At 32.2% G+C, this 14,986-nt stretch overlaps 1 protein-coding gene across 1 annotated transcript; it reads right to left on the reverse strand.

The window, feature by feature from the left end:
- Positions 1-2,264: 2,264 nt before the first annotated feature.
- LOC106664149 (probable ATP-dependent RNA helicase Dbp73D) lies at positions 2,265-12,958 on the reverse strand. The gene is made up of 12 exons (XM_014389599.2): positions 12,851-12,958; positions 9,270-9,531; positions 9,045-9,189; positions 8,793-8,932; positions 8,535-8,721; positions 8,392-8,476; positions 6,705-6,814; positions 6,452-6,634; positions 4,449-4,731; positions 4,207-4,372; positions 3,990-4,124; positions 2,265-2,507 (listed from the first exon to the last, which is right to left on the reverse strand). Exons 1-12 carry the CDS (start codon positions 12,868-12,870, stop codon positions 2,415-2,417), a joined length of 1,809 nt encoding a protein of 602 aa, XP_014245085.1. The 5' UTR covers positions 12,871-12,958; the 3' UTR covers positions 2,265-2,414.
- Positions 12,959-14,986: the final 2,028 nt, after the last annotated feature.

Below are 14,986 nucleotides of genomic sequence, written 5' to 3' on the forward strand. Positions count from 1 at the left end.
TTCCACATCCTAAATGTAATTGTTAAATGTAAACAATGTTTATAAATCCCAGCCCTGAAGATGATCTCAATAAAGATCGGAACGTTGGTACGATAAAGAAAATGTTTTTCTGAAACCTACATCACACCAGACCGCATCTCACGATCTTCGAATATATCGACTAACGGTCACTAATCACCACACTCCCGTAAATGACATTATTGAGTCAATTGGCACAAGGATTACAATCATAAACCTTATATTTACGACATTAAAATTTTTGCCAACAATTTCCAAAGTAAATGACCCTGTTGAACCAATTGATGCAAGAATTACACTTCTAAACCTTACAGTTTAACGAGATAAATGTAAAAAAATTGAATTTTTTTAAAAACGATTTTAATGTGAAAACCCTGCTGAGTCTATTGGTACAAGTATTACAATTGTAAACCTTCTAGTTTTCGAGATAAACGTTAAAAAAAATTGAATTTTTTTCACAATTTTCAATGTAAACGACCCCACTGTGAGTAAATTTTATATTTTAACGTCAAACAAAAAATAATAATTGTACTTTAATTTAAAAAGGGTTGTAACAAAAAATATATTTTTATAAAGACAAATAAAAGAAATAACATTTGATTTTAAAAGTTGTGTAAAAATTTTAATCGTATTGTACAATTAATGTTTAAATTATGGAACAAAAATTAAAAATTCTAATTAAAAAACAAAACAAAAAAATTTTATATGTAATTTAAAATGTGATTTTTGCATACATTTGGCCTTCCAAATTAAGAATTTTAAGAGGATAAATTAAGCTTGGATGGCAATTGGATAAATTAGTTTACGAGTGAATGTTTGGAGTCAGAGCATTATAACACTCAGAAGGGATATAGCTAAACTAAGATAGAAGGTTTGGGATGTTTGGGCGTGAAATGACCTTAGCCATTAAAACGCCCTTAAAAATTAATAATAATAATNAGTAATCCTGTAAACGTAAACAGAATATTTTATATAGATTTTTTTTAATGAAAACTTAAAATCCTGCATTATTTTCCGGACAACCCGATATTATAAAATAAAAAGATTCTTTAAATTAAAAATAATAATTAATAAAAGAAATTGTAATTTTATTTGGAAATAAATTGTAATAAAAGATTTAAATTTAATTAATATTTTGGTCTTGTAGTTATTTTGGTTTGAATTGAATATTAGAAATTCATATATCAAAAAAAGGTGTCTGATCGATAAATTAAATGAATGTAGTCAGGTCCTCAAATGAAAACATCAGGGGCCTTGTTTTCGGTTCTCCGGATTCAGGGTTGGTCCCAAAAGAAAAGAGACACGCTATAAAATAGGTAGCAGAGCGTGGTTATTCTTTTTTTTTGTAATTGTACTTTCTTCCATGGTTATTCTTTTTGATTATTGGTGCAAGAATTACAATCACAAACCTTATAGTTTGAGATAAACACTATCTACCAAAAAAATTGGAATTTTTTTCCGGAGATTTTTAATGTAAACAACACTGTTGAATGTAACAAGAATTACAATCGTAAAGCTTATATTCACTATTTTTCGTGGTCTGCTTGACCAATTAATAACATTCAATTAATTAAGGTTTTTAAGTTGAGAGAAAAAGTCAGTGTCACGAGCAGGATTCGAACCCACGACCTTCAGCTTGATACGCCGCTAATCTACCACTTGAGCTATTGTGACTTCGATTCCCTCGGGCACTAACTTCCCATCATTGGTTGCTGAGAACCCCACCTTTTGAATTTTCCCTCCTTTTTGCCATTTTTCAAATGTCGTATAATCGGATTGGATTCTCAGCAACCAATGATGGGAAGGTTGAGAAGGGAAGTTAGTGCCCGAGGGCATCGAAGTCACAATAGCTCACTCAAGTGGTAAATTAGCGGCGTATCAAGCTGAAGGTCGTGGGTTCGAATCCCGCTCGTGACACTGACTTTTTTATCTCAACTTAAAAATCTTAATTAAGTAAAGCTTATAGTTTACAACATAAAAAAAAAATTAAATTTTTTTGACAATTTCCAAAATAAATGACCCTGTTGAGCCAATTGGTGTAATTATTACTCGTACACCTTATAGTTTACGAGATAAATGGAAAAAACCCAAAAAATTGATTTTTTTAAACGATTTTTAATGTAAATGACCCAGGTGAGTCAAAACTTTTTGATTCGCGAGAAGCTTAAAAAAAAAAAAAAATATGACGTATCTTAGGATTTTTCACAAAACTTACCCCCTGTCTATTAAGGAATAAGAATACCAAGTTCATGAAAAACTATCAACTTTATGTTACAAAAGTATTTACACTTATAACACATAGAAAACATATGTGATCACTGTCAACATAACTCAATAAATATTTCTTTAGATTTACAATTATTAAGTTTAACAAATTGAAAATCTTTAAAACAGAATCAAAATTGTTTTTTCTGTTTTCGTTTTCTCGATTTTGACATCTTCTTTGTTTTCATCGTTTTCAGATTCTTAATTTTCGACTTTCTTTCTTCCTGTAAAAAAAATAATAATATTAAATTCTAGATTTGTTAAGCTGGATAACGATTATTCGGAAATCGTGAGATGCGGTCTATTGTTTTCCTTGTTGTTTTTCTGAAACCTATTGGGTTGTCCGGAAAATAATGCAGGATTTTGGTATTAAACAAAAAAAAAGAAACTAGTTACTTTAAAGCAATGTTCTTTAATCAAAATAATTTCCCATACTCTCAATACATTTCTCCCAACGTGTTGGTAACTTATTAATTCCGTCTGAGTAGAATTCAGAATTTTTAGAATTGATAAAGTCAATAAATGCATTTTCCAGTTCCGTTTGATTTTTGAATATTATGTGTTGTAAGTAGTGGTCCAGGTGTCTAAAAAAATGGTAGTCAGTAGGCGAGAGGTCCGGAGAGTAGGGTGGGTGAGGCAAAGTTTCATAGCCAAGCTCCAATAATTTTTGTGACGTTACACGTGACACATGTGGTCGAGCGTTGTCATGCAACAAAATGGGCCCTTTCCGATTGACCAAAGAGGGCTTCATTACTGCCAATTTCTGATGCATGGTATTAATTTGGTTACAGTATGATTCAGCATTGATGGTTTCGCCAGGATTTACGAAGCTGTAGTGTATTAAACCAAATGAAGCCCACCATACCCTAACCATTACCTTTTTTTGATGAGTTGGGGGCTTTGGAGCTTCTCCTTTGTCGAGCCACTGTCCAGAACGTCTAGTGTTATCGTAGAGAATCCACTTTTCGTCACATGTAACAATTCTGGCCAGAAATGGGTCATTTTTGTTTCGACAAAGAAGTGATGCACAAACATCAAAGCGCTGATTTTTTGGCGATCGTTTAATGAGTGTGGAACCCAATTTTCGAGTTTTTTCACTTTTCCAATCGCCTTGAGGTGGTCAGCGACGGTCGTTTTACTGACTTTGAGTTGCTCTGCAAGTTCTCGAACAGTTGTTTTGGGGTTTTCTTCCACCACTGATCGCAGAACATCATCATTAAGAGAGGAAGGCCTTCCACGACCTTCTTCATCTTCAAGGCTGAAATCTCCCTCCCGAAATTTTTTAAACCACCTTTGCACAGTGCACTCATTAACACAACCCTCGCCCCAGACTTGGTTAATGTTTCTAGCCGTTTGGGCTCCGCTTCGGCCGAGTTTAAACTCGTAAAAGAAAATCGTACGAAATTCTCGCTTTGACATTATAAGGATGACTGAATTATTTCCAAGTAGCGGAATGCTACAGAGGTAAACAAACAATATCATTTGGAAGAGGATTAATAAGTGTTGACATTCATACAAATGAGTAATCCTGTAAACGTAAACAGAATATTTTATATAGATTTTTTTTAATGAAAACTTAAAATCCTGCATTATTTTCCGGACAACCCAATACATAACACCAGACAGCATCTCACGATTTCCCAATAATCATTGACTAATCACCACACATTTCTAAACTGTATAATGTTGTACACCAAAATACACACCTCTGTATTCATTTGAAGTTGTTTCAATGCTGATTTGTAATCATTAGCTCTTGTTGCATATATTTCCTCATCAATTTTCATTTCACTAACATTTGTTTTTTTAACATCTTTCAATTTCTGAATAAAACTTGTAGCCTGGCAAATAATTAAATTAAAGATAAATACAAAAAAGCGATTTAGACAACTGGATATTAAAAAAACTATATATTGTATATACTTGTGTGGCTGTCACTAAAGTTACTGCTGTTCCTTTGACTCCTGCTCGTCCTGTTCTACCCGCACGGTGAATATAGCCTTTAATAAATTTTGGAGGCTCATATGATATAACATATTTCACGCCAGGAATATCGACACCACGAGCCATTAAATCCGAACAAATCAACCTGATAAAACAATTAAAAAAAATTAGTTTAATAGAAATGGATTAACAATATATCATGGAATAGTGGAAATACTTACATATCAATTTTTCCACCTGCAAAATTCGTGATTGTTTCTTCCCTGACATGCCTCGGCAATGCCGAAGATATTTCCTTGATTACTAACTTTGGATTGAGCAATGTCAGAAGATTGGATAACCTGTGAGCGTTTTCTCCAGATTTTGTGAAACAGAGTATTTTCTTCCATCCCATGTTGAGTAATTGGCAAACGACTAATGGTTTTAAGGCTTCGTTGACAGTTATGTAAAATTCTTCCAGTTCAGCAGGTGTTGTGAACTTTCCAATAAAGTCACCAGTGTTTCCTAAAATTATTTTGATTATGCTTTTTATTTCAGTTAATTAATTTTGTTTTTAAAATCCCTATTTAATGTACTTAATTTTTGCTGAAAAGCATTTCTGTAATGCCACAATCGGATTTTCATACGTGTAAGCTGTGTGTGGTGGATCGATAATTATTCAGAAATCGTGAGATGCGGTCTGGTGTGATGTAGGTTTCAGAAAAACATTCTCTTAATTGTGCCAACGCTTCGATCTTTATTGAGATCATCTTCAGGGCCTGGGATTTACATTTTCACCTCAAAGAAGCCGGCGCCTTCCACAAAAATGTCTTTTCTATACCGACTTCCTTCCCCACCCCTTCAAAATCCCACATATATAAACATAAAACAGCAAAATCTCTCAACACGACATGCAAGAATGGCACAATTACAAAGAAGACAAACATTTTGAGTGAGTAGAAATACTTTGATTGAATACAAAAAAATATATTTTGCGTTGTATAAATTCACTTTTTTCCACATCCTACATGTATTTGTTAAATGTAAACAATGTTTGTAAATCCCAGGCCCTGAAGATGATCTCAATAAAAATCGAAATGTTGGCAGGATAAAGAAAATGTTTTTCCGAAACCTACATCACACCAGACTGCATCTCACGATTGCTGAATAAGTGTAAGCATTAAGCCAACTTGGTGATCAACTGTTTTTTTTTTTTTTTTTTTTTTTAAATATGTAATGCCCCATTTTTTTACACATTTCATAAGTCCTTTTCCATTCTAAAATCAATAATAACAATTCAAAAGGAAACCATCAATTCATTCTTGAAATATTGAAGTTTTCCTTCAGAACTAAATAAGTTCAATTTAATGTGTTATTTGAATTTTGAGAAATTTTGAGTGTCTGGTATCATTTTTATTAGAACGGAAAAGACTTCCAAATTTTTAAAAAAATGGGGCATGACATAAAATATAATAAACATAAACTTGATCATCAGGTCGGCTTAACATGAAAAATTTAACTTTGTTAATAAATTATAATTAATTAAGGTTTTTAGTTGAGATAAAAAAGTCAATGGCACGAGCGGGATTGTTAGGATGGGAAGTTAGTGTCTGAGTGGATCGAGGTCACGATAGCTCAAGTGGTAGAGCAGCGGCGTATCAAGCCGAAGATCGTGGGTTCGAATCCCGCTCGTGCCATTGACTTTTTTATCTCAACTAAAAACCTTAATTAATTGTAATATATTAATTGGTCAAGCGGACCACGAAATTAGTGAATTTAATGATTTAAAATGAAGTATACTTCACTAAAGCTCTCCGTGGCCATTTCATTTGTCGTCGAGAATCCAATCCGATTACACGACATTTGAAAAATGGCAAAAAGGAGGGAAAATTCAAAAGGTGGGGTTGAGATGGGAAGTTAGTGTCCGAGTGGATCGAGGTCACGATAGCTCAAGTGGTAGAGCAGCGGCGTATCAAGCCGAAGGTCGTGGGTTCGAATCCCGCTCGTGCCATTGACTTTTTTATCTCAACTAAAAACCTTAATTAATTGTAATATATTAATTGGTCAAGTGGACCACGAAATTAGTGAATTCTGTGATTTATGATGGGGTAGGCTCAATTCACAGTCTGTTTTATGAAGCCCCAATTTACTGTTATATTAATTAATATTTGTCGGCATTCAATATGTGAATACACAAACGTTTCCAATAATTTTTAAAATATAAGAAAAACAAATTTTAAATTACCTGTTGTCGTCTCATTTTCATTTGAGGACTTTACTACAGATGTAAACAATTTAGGCTGGAAAAGATTGAGCTGTTTCAATTTTTCGGGGTCCTGTGATAAAGTAGCAGAGAAAAGGAGTTTTTGCGGTGTAAAAATTCTCTCATTTAAAGAAGTCAAATTTAAAACATTTGGTATTAGAGTACCTATGAAAGTATAACAACTATAAATGTAAAAATCAAATAACTAGATAACAAACAAGAAAAGTTGTAGTACCTTGCGCTTCCAAGTGCCTTTCGAGATGATACAGCCAGTTATTCTGCATACTATCAATTACTCTGTCAGCCTCATCAATTACTAAATATTTTAAATATTTCAGAACAAACCTGTAAAAATTTCCATCAAGTGAGATTAGGTAATTACATTTTAAACAAATTATTAAAATAATTTTATGCAAAAACCTTAACAAACACACTTTCTACATTTAGGATTAAAAAATATATGCAAACATTTATGGGAGAGGCTCAATAACCACACCTGTAAGCTAGTTGTGAGCATACACTAACAACTACAAACATGGAAAGGCAGTTTTAAAAGATCAATGATCCTAACGTGATTGTTTTCGTTCTGCTGACATAGGACGACATCAAGGACACACTGATTTTTATGGGCTCATGATGATTCTACAGCTTGATGGATGGTTAGCACACAATTCTTGGCAGGTGAGACATAATTTGGAATCGTCACTTCCGGGATGGAACCTCATAGCCAGATCTGTTGGCCTCCTCGGTCATCCGATTTAACTCCATTTGACTATTTTCTGTGGGGCCATTTAAAAAAAACAACAGTGTCTACGCCACTCAGCAACTTCAGTTGAAGAACTGCGGCAATGGATGGAAAATGCTTGTCAATCCACCTCCCCCGACTCCATCGCTCTGAGCCCCGGTGAAGAGTGGTTAAAAAAAAAGCAAATATTTCCATTTTTACGCAAGGCGAGCGGTTCGAACGAAATGTGATCAATAAGTCGCAAACCAAATGAACTTTTTTCCATAACTTTATCATTTTTTGACCAATTGAAAATCTGATTGCACCATTGTTTTCAGTGTGACAAATCCTTTAAAATGATGCGTCAGAATGTATAGGGTTGCATTTGAAATTTTGAAGTTGAACTGGGCCTGAGTACCATGTATAATTTTTGTCCAAAAAGAGTTAAAATTTGAAACAAGACTAAAAAATATTAAACACATATTTCTTGTTTTTTGATTGCATTATTAGTTCAAGCGAAATTAAGCCATCTAAAAAGGACACCCTGTAAGATTTGTTTATGGCTGTGAATGTGTCAAAAATAAAAAAATCTTTTTTTCATTTGAGCATGTATATTGGGGGTTTTATCGAAGACCTCATGAAAATTTGTTTACAATAAAAATTAAATGTTACAAAAAATAAATTAAAATTAAGGATTCTTCTTTTAATTTGATTTAAAAACAAAAACAAATTAAAATAGGTTTTTATCTAAAATACCATATGAAAAAGAATCAATTAAAATCAAAATTAAATATAGAAATAAAGAATTCTTGTAAGGAGGGTATTTCAACTACGAGACAGTTGCGGCTACCGACGTCCTATTTCTTTTGTATCATTTTCCTATTTCATAATATGATNCTCTTCGACAGTCTATAAAAAGTTCAATTAGTAATGTTAACAAAAAAATTGATTTAATCAACTTACCATTAAATTGCATTATTTTGTATTAAAATAAATAAATAAAAAATAATAATAATTGTAAATGTACATTAAGTTACTTGCTCATATTTCATCCCATCTCGTCATTTTTTAATGCTTTAAAGAAAGAATTAATTTGAAGATTAAAGAGGGTTAATTTTTTAGTTAAACAAGATGTCGCTCTTATTATTTTCGTAAGGTAAACTTGATTCTGTCAAATTGAAAACTAAAATGTACAAACCCTTCTGTTTTATGTAAGTGTTCAACTAATCTTCCTGGAGTTGTAACCAAAATATCAACCATTCTTTCATATGCCTCTTTGTGTCCTGAAAAATTTACACGACATTAATTAATAATTAAACTGACATAATCCCTTCCTCTGACCTGGTAAACGCCTGACGAGATTTTTTTGGTCTTCGACCAAAGATGTTTTACCGCCTGTAGTGACTAATACTTTAAGATTCGTACCCTTAACGTACTCTTTAAAGACTTTTGCCACTTGTAGTGCTAACTCTTGAACTGGTACAATAACCAATGCTCTTATTTCTAACCTGAGTCGTTTTTCTAATGACTGGAATACACATCAATATTAAATAATGATGAAATAACACATTAACGACAAATAAAAAAATTAAAACTTACATGTACAATAGGGATTACATAAGCTAATGTTTTTCCACTGCCAGTTGGTGCAGAAACACATATGTCCCGCGATGGTTTAGCTCTAACTCCAAGTTTAGATTGCCAATCTTTCATAAGCCAAGGTATAACTTCAGCTTGTACTAAAAGCAAATTATTTTATGAAAATAAATAAATTTGTTTTTTAATGGCCTTAATGAGTTTTTTCCCCACTATCGTGGTCCCTTAAATAAAAATTATCTATCAAGTATATACCTGGTAACAAATACTTTATATTCCTTTTCAAATTTTCCTTAATGTTCTTGCTTAATTTAAGATGTTTAGGTTTTAGCTTCAAGTCCTTTAAGTCAGTTGATATTACAGTTGGGTTTTGCAACCAGTTAGGAAGAACTCGATTTACCTATTAAAATACATACATGTATATATATTTTTTTTTAAAGTGCATTTAACATTTTAAAATAATAATTTGAACAAACAAACTTTTTGAGTTTTTTCAAACTTATGTCCTCCCAAAACAAAAACATTTTTATCTTGGTTACTTTGCAGAGACAGATCACTACTTTCAATGGCACTATTGACAGGAATGCTTGCATCGACTTCGTTTTTACACACATCAATATTGTTGTCATTGTTTTCTGATTTTTTTGACTCTTTGTTCAACTTCTTTTTTCTCCTTTGTTCAATTTTTTTGAAAAATTTTCTCGCATTTTCATTTGTGTTAGCTTCTTCAGTAAGTTGAAACCTGAAATTATATTGAATTTAGAAGTAAAAATAAATTCAGAACTATTTAATTATACAGGGTGCCTCTCTACACAATGCAGTAACTTCACCAGCAGATTCTATGCTCCAAATGGAATTAAAAACACTGTACAAACCATGGTCCGATTCTCAATCCTTTCGCAGATATTCAAAATTGAATTTAAAAAAAAAAGAGGAAAATATGCTTTTCTTTCTTCTTAATCCCTAGGTTTTTTTATGCTTTAAAGAAAAAGTTAATTTGAAATTAAAAAGGGCTCATTTGAAATTAAAAAGGTCTAAAATGAAATAAAAATAAAAATCTAATTAGAGAGTTAATTTGAAAGTAAAAAGCTGTATTTAAGCATGAAATAGTGATAGTTTTAATAAACAAACCACCAACCCAGATTCCCCTATTTAAAAAATTAGACGAATCATAAAAAAAAAATAATAATAATAAAAAAAAAATATAGGAGAGAATTAATATCTTAAATTTCAGCCGGTTCGGAATCCGAAACCTCAGATTTAACAATTTATCCTAACTTGGAACATTTGCCTGTTAAATGTGTCAAGCTACTCGCGCCACAAACTTGTGAATTTCACACCTCCAGAGTGACAGAAAGAGTTCATATGAACCATGGTCTGATTTCAACTCTTTTGCAGATATTCAACATTTTATGTTGTTTAACTATCTACGGTTTTCGTCATAAATCTACTAGTACCTTTTGAATTATTAATTTTTGTGGAAATCCAATTTTGTTTAAGAAGGCACCTTTTAGAACTTCTAGCTTTGGTTGTCGCTATGTTTAAGTGCTGCCTCTTTTTAATGCATTTTTGTGCTTTAAAAAAAAATTAAATTAAAGGTTGTAAAATAAATTTAATTTTAATTTTTGGTAACAAAACAAACACTAAATTTTTCAAAAACGACTAATTTAAAATTATAAAAAAAGTAAGTAAATTTGCAAATTAATGGAAAAAGCTCACGGTATCTTGAAAAGAAAAATTCAACCTAATTTGGTGGTTCCCTATGTTTATTGTTTCTCTTTTGTGGTTTGTTTGATTTTTATGTTGAATTTTTTTTTTATTAGGTAAAAGTTGGTTTTTACTACTTCTGTATTGTTGTTCTTTATTTTTGTCTACAGATATTTTGTCCAATTTTTCTGCTTTAGTTGTTTGCTATTTTTATTGCCTCATTTTTATGTGTTTAGTTTCATTTTTCTTTCTTTTTGTGCTTATTTATTTTGCATTAAAATTTTTGAAATAAATTTTGCCCAGGAAAAAAGTTGAATTACTACATTAACCCCACTCCATGTTTTCACACTGTCACCACGTTTCAAAAACTACTAAATTTAAAATAATAAAAAAAAGAAAGTAAATTTGCAACCTAATTGGCAAAGCTCACGATAGATTGAAAAGAAAAATTCGACGTAACTTGGTGGTTCCCTACGTTTATTGTTTCTCTTTTTTGTGTTTTGTTTCATTTTTGTTGAATTTAGCATAAAATTTCTGCATTTTGGTTCAGTGCAATTAAAGACAAGGGTATATTGCCAGAAAGCTTCTGAAATGTACAAGTTTTTATGAAATTTGACAAACTCTACTGTAAATTTTTCCAATGAGGTTGCAAATTGAGTTTTTTTATCACTTTTAAAATTTAGTGCTTTTTGAAAAATTTGGTGTTTGTTTTGAAACCAAAAATTAAATTAAAAGTTCTAGAAGGGTGCCTTCTTAAGAAAATGTAATGCACATTTCTCTACAATCTCCAGATGGACGTGAAAGAGTGTGGAGAAGGTGAAATGAAAGGTACGAAGCTTGTAATTTTTCCCAGCCAACCTTTTCAACATTGCTCAGTGATGGTGTGAGCGGGAATTTCAATGGAGAGTTGCACAGAGCTGGTAGTTGTTTGTGGAGGGTCTTTGACGTCCACTCGCTATGTGGATGAAATTTTGGAACATCAGGCATTGTCTATCCTCGATGAAATAAGCGAAAATCCAATTCTAATGCACGATAATGCTCCACCACATAGTACAAATGTACCTTCAACAGCATAACGTCAGGGTCTTAGCATGGCCAGCCCATTCTCCAGACTTGAACCACATCGAACATTTATGGGATAACATCAAAAGACGAATAAGAGCATAATTAATCATTTCCTGATCCACTCCACGATCTTGAAAGGACTCTTCTTGAAGAATGGGCTAACCTCCAGCAAAGAGACATTTTCAAACTGGTAGAAAGTATGTCGAGGCATCTTCGAGATGTAATTAAGGCAAGAAATGGAAATACATGATATTGAAAGGATAATTAAAAATCTAAAACAAAATTAAAACAAATTTTACCTGTCCATCTTTTTTAAACTTTTTCATTTTCCTTAGCAATTTACATTTCTTTTTACTTTTTTCAGACAAAGACTTAATTATTAAACGTTAAAAATCGTGAAACTTTGATTAATATATATAAATATATACAAATCAAGTTATATTAGTTGTATGGCCAGATAGTACACACCGAATCAGGCCAATGTGCTTTCTTCTCAACAAAAAGTCTAAATTACCTCCCGGTATAAATAAAATCAATATGGATGTATAGTTGTGAGATATGGGCTTCAGCAAGCAAATCTCAACTGAATCGGGTTCAGACAGTTCAAAATTGGGTTCTGAGGTAATATAACACATAACAAGAGCCCCATGGTATGTGAGGAGCACAACACTTCACGATGACCCAAAAAAACCGATGGTAGCCAACATTGCCACCAACTAAGACAAAAAAAAAGTATGACCACCCACCACCCTTTGCTAAGAGAAATTGCTGTTCATCCATCACCACCCCAAAACATCTGATGTCTGAAAAGGAAAAGACTTGGTGACCAGTGACTAATTTAGTATTTAAAAACTGTAAATAATGTACATGCACTCGTTTTGCTTTAGTTCCTACTATTTGTTAAACAGTTTACCGTTTTTTCACTAAACTTATTATTTGTAAATTAATCTGTACATGCTCCTGTTGCCGTAGGCGACCATTTTGATTTGAGTTAATGTAGGTTTAATTAATAGTTAAATTACTGAATTTGAGTACATAAAAACTGATTTAGACTGTATAACTGCATTTTTTGTTTTAATTTAAGCTTATTGATGAGATTATGTGTAAATAACATGGTCTGTCACCGGATATAATCCCACATCTTGTCCCACATGAATTAGGGTTTAACATAAGCACCCTACTATATTGTAAATACAGAAAAACGTAAGTTTGTATAATAAAGTAAGTACTACATATGCTACAAAAAACGCACTCATCTAAAACAAAATGAAAATAACGTTGTTTGATACCTCGGGATGACAGTTGTCATTTCCGAACGTCTTTAAATAAAGAAAACAAGACGATCAACAAAAAACCACGTGAGAAACCCAAGAACACGGAGGGGCAGGTTTATGGTAGAACAAAGGAGAGGTTACAGGGGCGCAGTAGCACATATCGTCTCAATCGCCTACAACATGACGTCACAATAGTTCGGAATAATTATTCAATATTATTTAATATAATAATATTTTAATAATTTGTATACGTTTACAGATATATAAAAAATTACAAACACAAGCCGACGGCTTTTCATTGTTGTATTGTATATATTGTACTAAGGAAAATCGGGGATTTATCTCATATATACACTCATGTACAAAATAAACGAACCACCCTTAAATTATGAAGTAAAGAACAAAATAAATAAATAAAATAAAATAAATAAAAATGAAAAAAATGTTGTCCCCTTTAATACCGAGTATTTCCACCTCTGCACGAAGCACTAGTTAAACGTCTTTGCATTTCTTCGAAAAGATTTCTGGTAAAATCCTGAGGAATTCTTTTCCATTCATCAAAAACAGCTATTTTCAGCTCTTCTAGATTGTTTAGGACCTGGGTTTGTATTCGTTGCTTAAGTTGGTGCCAAATATGTTTGATTCGAGCTGGCCACACCGAGCCCTCAATTCGAACCTCATTCAGTCGATCATCACAATATGTGCTCTATGGGGCCTGGCATTATCCTGCATTAACAAGTATTTCTCTGCGATGTCGTGGGGGGGGGAGGCAAATGGCACTACATGTTCTTCGGTTATGTCTTGTAAGTACCTGTAATAAGTTAGAGCGTCCCCATACAAAATTAAGCCCATCTGAGACCAACTCTCACCTCATCTGCAAAGAGAACTCGTCCCCAATCTTCCAATGTCCAATTGAAATGTTCCCATGCGAATTGACGCCTGGCCATTTTCTGAGCTATGGTAGGAAGGGGTCCACGAGCCGGGTGCCGGGCCTTGAGATTATTTTCATTAAGCCTTCTTCTTACAGTCCTTGAGGAAATCGAAACATTTTGGACTTGTCTTATAAGATCTTATAAGATTTCTTATCTAATTTCCCGTGATACTGCGGTTTCGTAGAGCCTGATGGATGGATCATCGTCTCTCTCGTCTGTAGACCTAGGCCGACCCTCCCGTGCCTTCTGGTGTGAAGCTCTGCATCTCTGAAGCAACGAAGAACCCTTCCTATTGCAGGATTTTATGCAGGATGATTTACATTCAGTCTCCTGGCGACTTCACTAATAATGTTATGACCTGACACTGTCATACTCACCAATATGCCTGACTGTAGCCATTGAAAAAATATTGAAGAATAAGAATATTAATAGTGCAAGTATAATTAATCATCAAAAAGGTAATAAAGGAAATAAACAAAACATTATTTTGGTGCGGTAAATTTGTCCATCAAATTTGTACATAACTTTTAATTTTAAATTAAATCAATTTTTGGTTTTTAAGAGGCAAAATATTTTATGTTTAAAAAAAATCTAAAATTGACAATCGATAAAAACTTTAAATGTGTATTTAGTCATATACAGTTGTTAATTTGAATTGTAATTAAAAAGGGTTAATGTAATTAAAAATCGTTAATTTGGAAAAAAGGTTTAATTTGAAGTTAACAGGGTTAACATGAAATTAGAAAAGTTAATTTGATGTTATAAGTGCTAATTTAAAATTAAAAACTTTTTTTTAATTAAAAAAAGTTAATTTGAAGATACAATCGATTAATTTTAAGTTAAAAGGGTTAATTCTAAATTTAAAAAAGTTAAATTGAAATCAAAAAGGGATAATTTGACGTTAAAAGGATTGATTTGAAATTAAAAACGTTAATTTGAATTCAAAAAGAGTTATTTTAAATTTGGAAGTTAAGAGTTGATTTGAAAAAAAATTACTTTGAAGTCAAAAAGAGTTGATTTGAAGTTAAAAGGGTTAATGTAGATAAAAAGGGTTAATTTGAAATAAAAGGAGGTTTATTTTGAAGTTAATGGGGTTAACCTGAAATTAGAAAAGTTAAGTTCATGTGAAATGTGTTGATTTAAAATTAAGAACGGTTATTTTAAAATTAAAGAAGGTTAATTTAAAGTTAAAAGGATTAATTCGAAATTAAAAAAGGTT

Source organism: Cimex lectularius, unplaced genomic scaffold, assembly GCF_000648675.2.
Source record: "Cimex lectularius strain Harlan isolate CLEC.00 unplaced genomic scaffold, Clec_2.1 scaffold82, whole genome shotgun sequence".
Taxonomy (NCBI): domain Eukaryota; kingdom Metazoa; phylum Arthropoda; class Insecta; order Hemiptera; family Cimicidae; genus Cimex; species Cimex lectularius.